This window comes from Austrofundulus limnaeus, unplaced genomic scaffold, assembly GCF_001266775.1.
Source record: "Austrofundulus limnaeus strain Quisiro unplaced genomic scaffold, Austrofundulus_limnaeus-1.0 Scaffold150, whole genome shotgun sequence".
NCBI classification, from domain to species: domain Eukaryota; kingdom Metazoa; phylum Chordata; class Actinopteri; order Cyprinodontiformes; family Rivulidae; genus Austrofundulus; species Austrofundulus limnaeus.
The window spans coordinates 1,216,129-1,221,533 of record NW_013952552.1 but is presented as its reverse complement, the minus strand read 5'-3'; the positions used below and the strand labels follow the sequence as shown (position 1 = coordinate 1,221,533).

Sequence of the window (5,405 nt, the reverse complement as noted above, 5' to 3'; positions counted from 1 at the left end):
CTTTTTTTTTTCAAAAAATTTGAAAGATCCTTTGTAAAAACTTAAAACATTTGTTTTATTAAGTCAGTTTTTCCCCCACTGTGGTTCCTCAAAGTGGAACTAACTTCATTAAACTATTTCTGCTGGATAAGCTATGCTAGAGCTTTTATTTTTCTAACCATCAAGGTTTATCTCTTATCTGCTCACCTACACATGTTGGTGCATCCATAACCAGTGCACTGCTTTTTCTTTCCCTCTCTGCTTCATCTTCCTCTTAAGTTGGCGGTCTCGCTTGCAGGTGGGCACCAAATAGCTTCTCCTGTTCTCATTTATGAGTCAACCAACCTGTGAGATCTTTTTAAAACAAACGTCATTTTTTTATTTTTGATAGCATTATTTATTTACAGAATTTTAGAAAATAAATTGTGCAGATCTTTGCTAAAAATTACAATGACAGCCGTGTCACATGGCAGCTCTGTCAGGACCAACACCTGACAGAAAGTTAGAGGCATTACTGGAAATAAACAACGTTGATTGTTCTTGTGATGATCAGTATAACTGGGTGTTCAGACTTTTATTTGAATTGTAGCTTTATTTACAGTTTGAAACTCTTAAAATTAAACTACATTAAAAAAGTGGGGAAACTTGATTAACCACATTTGATCAGGGACATGGATAAMATTTTTATCCCATACCAATATCAAACTTGACAGTTGATTCAAAAACGGCATTAAAATACAAAAAATCACAAAAATCTTGCAATTAATTCTAGTATGAAGGAAGTTTGATTAGGTGAAATCAAGCTCATGATTTCTGCTGCAGTTTGTTCAATTGAGCCTTTATACCTTTGTTATCTATTTTTGCTCATAATTTTTTATGTTYAAGATATTTCTATGAAATTGTAGGAAAGGTTCCACATTTTGTTTTTTATAGGAAGCTTCTTGTATCCTAAAAACAATAAACATTATAAAATGCAATGTAAAATTAGCAGAAAATATATAAAATTATGTTACAAGGCTCATGCTCAAACTGTAACATCAAATCAACTTGATGTGTCTCGGAAGGCCAGGAAATGAAAAACACTTAAAAAAAACCATGTGGACATTTGTTTCATAAACAAAGCTCCTGAACCAATGACAGAGCATGAAATGTGTTAAGTGACGAAGRCGAGTATCAACACACTTTGCTCGTGCTATTCTGTAGTAAAAAAAATGCTTTGTTTCTAATCATAATCAAAATTGGAACAAAAGAAGATAAAATAGTAATTGAAAAACATTATATATGAAACAATATTACAGTTTTATTTAAGCCCAGGAAWATGTAATAGCAACATTTAACAGATGTCTTCGGTTTTTTCAGCAACAAGTTGTTTTTGAAAGGATGTTCCTACATTTAAAGGGCGTATTGTGACACTGTAAGTCTTTCTTGAGAAAAAATTGAACATATATCCATATATATATATATCTCCATCAACATCCAAAAGGGGGTTTGCAGTCATACATAAAGAAATCAATAACTGTGACAAATTTCTATTTCACACATTATACAATATGAAGTGTGGGTTCAGAGTATTGCTCAGGGCTGTAATTTCAGGTGATAAAAGTTGCTGGAGGTATTTTTATGAGACAAAGTCTTTTTTCATGACTATGAACTCCCTCTGCTCTGTCACCACCACAGACCTCAGAGAAGGAGATCATCAGCAAGGAGCAGGGCAGCTGCAAATCTTCAGACGCGTCTGATATCATCCTGTACAAGATCGACGTGCCTGCTAACCGCTACGACTTGCTATGTCTGGAGGGACTGGTCCGTGGACTGCAGGTCTTCAAGAATAAGTGAGTCATCCTGCTCAGTACGGTGGRGATCTTACTGCATGTGCAAAACTCATACCTGCCAACATTTGCTGAGGGCAATGAGGAACGTCTRTACGTCTTAATGAGCGCCAGGGGCTCAGCGTGACCCTAGGACGGTCGAGATGCAATGAAAATAAAATACAGGGCTGATAGTATTCCAGCACTGTGCCGGCTTACCTCCACGGRGAGAAAAAGAAAAAAAATYAGACTTACCGGGCCAACTGTTTAACAGACATTTCTCTGGACCTATCAGAGGACCAGCTTTCACTTTAAACACACTAGACAGGTCTACTAGCCAGTCAGAAATCAGATGGGGGCGGGACTTGGATATCGGCAGAACTTTGATTCAGATCTAGAAGAAGTTGTAGCGGTGCTCAAATTAAAACAAATTTCTTTGTTAGAACAAGTTTGAAAAAGATCTGGAAACAACATTGAAACTGGCAGATTTTTAAAAACCAGCTGTCAGAGAAGAAAAACCAGCGGAAAGATGTTTACTGATTCCTCAACCTGAGAGATGAGCCTCGCAGATGGATGCTAACGTTAGCTGAACAGTAGCAGGCAGGTGGAGCTGGAGAASAGAGGCAGGGACAGTGACCCGGGAAACAACATCCGACCAACAGGTGTGTGTTTACTGAGAGAAACTGAGTCAGGTGTTGTGCTAAAAGTTGATTGTCCGCCACTGTGCAGGAGTGCACAGCCTGTCTCGGTTATAATTGACTGTTTATGTTTCTTTAGTTGGAATTTATCAATATTAACTAGAGATGTGTTGAGTAATGTTTTATTAGATTAAAAATGKTCCAAWCGATTAATTRATAACATGTGCTGAGGCATCACATTGTCAATTTAGACAGCTTTAACCTGTCAGATCCTTCTCCGAGACTCTGAGCTAAAAGTAGAGACTTCAAACTTTAAACCAGTTTTTAAATTGTGTTGTAAGGCCAAGTACAACCGAAGTTATGGTAAAAAGTGTACACCWCACTTTTATTTAAATATAAAAGACGTTCTTGTTTGATGCGCGTCACGTCATGAGCACGAAACACATCCCGTGGAAAGAAAAGCCTCAAAATCCACTGTCAGCTTCATCTTTCTCTAGAGCCAAAAAAATAAAAACCCTCCGATCTTTAATCTGACCAAAGTTATTTGTTAGTTGTTATTAGCAGCAAAGGATCTACAAAACAATGGAGGGGAGAAAAAAAAAATAGAGACGCGAGCAGCTCTCAGTAGGGGTTCTGGTTCTGGAGCACCTGCTTGAGTTGACAACAGTGGTTGTTGTCAGTGTAAAATGTTTTTTTTTGAGGATGTATTTGTTGAAGACACCAGATGATCTTGAATATGTATGGCTATGTGTGGGTATTGGCAGGTCAGAGCTGTTCAAAAACAGGAAATGAGTATTGACAAAAAAAAGATCTCTAGTCTTTGTTGCTGAGAGTATCTCTGTTTGACAGGTTAAGTTTGTGTTTCAGGCGYGAGGCCCCTCGCTACAGACGTGTGAGCCCCATCAGTGGAGAACCTCAGAGGCTGGTCATCACTAAAGAGGTTTGTGGGAAACCATTTTTTTGTTTGTAGCTTTAGAGACTTGTTTTTTTTTTCTCTGACTTACTGATGCCACTGTTTGTTTCTCCTTGTACAGACAGCAGCAGTTAGACCTCATGCTGTAGCAGCCGTGTTGAGGAACATCACTTTCACTCAGGAGAGTTATGACAGTTTCATCGAGCTGCAGGAGAAGCTACATCAGAACATCTGCAGGTTAGTGGAGATCAAACATGAGTTCATGTCGTATCTTCAGATCTTTCTATGTCCTTCTGCTAACGTGTCACTTATCAGTAGCTGCTGGGCGGCAGGTTACTTTAAMTTCTTTCATGTGTCTTTTACATCTGGTGTTAATGTGCATCCTGGCTGATTAGTCACCAGTAGAACAGGTGTGAACACAGTCAGGTCTGCCACATATTATACATTAGTATCTCTTTTCTTTTCTTGCATTTTTCAAAATTATATGACAGTATTTTTCTGCACCATTTGCATACTGGCTGATTACAATAAAGTTATACAAGTCTTTTTTGGCTTTAGACCATTTGAATAATAAAGGTTTTTGTTCTGCTTTGTTTTAGGCAGCATAGACTATTAGTCTKGTCTGTTCATTAAAATAATACAGGATACAATGGTTTTGCTGCAGTTGAGCAGCTAGTGTCTGCAACACAAACATTATTAAGATCACAAGTTAATCATCTTTAAAGGTCTGTGTTTAGGCCGTCCACATGAGACTGCAATGATTAGTGATAAGGATTTTTTCATACTGGAGTCCAGTTATAAAAAAAACACTCTTCAAGGGCTCCTAAACTATTTTTATGTATATGTGAGGCTGAAACAATAAAAAATATTTTGTGTTCTTTAAACACTGTTTCTCTTTGGACTGGGCCTTAAAACTTTAAAACTGATTTTGATTTAAATGTGGCAGCAGCTCCTAAAAACTGCACAATACTAAAGTCTAAAACTGCTGAAAATACTCAACACTGTTTCTGTTTATTATTAAACAAAAAAGGCACAAAATAGAAAGAAAAATATCAAATTAAACTGTATATATAAATTGAATTATCTAATACAGTAAGATTTTACTTAAAAAGAGCTTGTATAGATAAAAAAAATTCAGTTTGATTTAAATGAGGAAAAACAAGCCAAACAACCATTCACGCTCTCACTCACACCTAAGGACACTATAGAGTTGCCAAATAATCTAACATATGTGTTTTTGATTTATTAGAGGAAACTAGGAATGCGCGATATAAACGATATACGGTAGAAACGATATAAATTTGTCCTATGATAGAGGTCTGTTGTCTACTGGCCAACCACGCAATTCTTTTTGATGACGTAACCGGCTGGAGTCAAAACAGAGGAAGTGGGAAGCAGCGTGGCTGAGAGCGCAAATGAAGGGGGAAAAAAACACAACTTATCCGGACCTGGTTCGGGTGTGTGAAAGTGAACGCCGAACTGTTTACATATTTACGTGACGGCTTGTCCTCCGGTCGGCTGCTGACCGACCACACTGCCTGCTGSGGGAGGAGCGCGCGCCGCGGGACATGGCGAGGGGACAGTCAGTGCAGGTGAAGTTAGTGCTCCAGGACTCACAAAAGCTCGCTGAGTGTGGACCCCGATTCTCCTGCAGTCATAGCGCGACACCGCACGGCCGAATGCGCGTGCACTCTGCGGGCACTCCAAAGTGAGACTATAAAACTCAGCCTGTCTCCTTGTACAGTGGAGAAGCGCTGTGGGAAAGGGTGACAGTCAAACTGTCTATCAAAAGAAAAAAGGGCATAAACGGGATGATTGTCACCCTGCCGGAGCGCGCACAGATTAAGCACGTGGAGTGCAGAAAAAATAATCTGCAAAGTGTGTAGAAAGGAATAAATACAAACAATTTGTTTTACCACCTTAAAACAAAGCAGGTTATTCCAAACACAACATCCAATGGATGCAGATATCTATTACATTAAAGTTATTGTGTGTGCGTGAGTGAGTGAGTGAGTGAGTGAGTGAGTGAGTGAGTGAGTGAGTGAGTGAGTGAGTGAGTGAGTGAGT

At 38.7% G+C, this 5,405-nt stretch overlaps 1 protein-coding gene across 1 annotated transcript in view; it reads left to right on the top strand.

Annotated features, from left to right (window-relative positions):
• farsb (phenylalanyl-tRNA synthetase subunit beta) overlaps positions 1-5,405 on the top strand; it is a gene marked incomplete at its 5' end in the record, with an annotated part of 37,141 nt that overhangs the window by 2,207 nt on the left and 29,529 nt on the right. Inside the window, 3 exon segments of the mRNA XM_014016661.1 lie at positions 1,657-1,811; positions 3,293-3,365; positions 3,460-3,575. Of these exon segments, the coding sequence (XP_013872115.1) occupies positions 1,657-1,811; positions 3,293-3,365; positions 3,460-3,575 (344 nt within the window).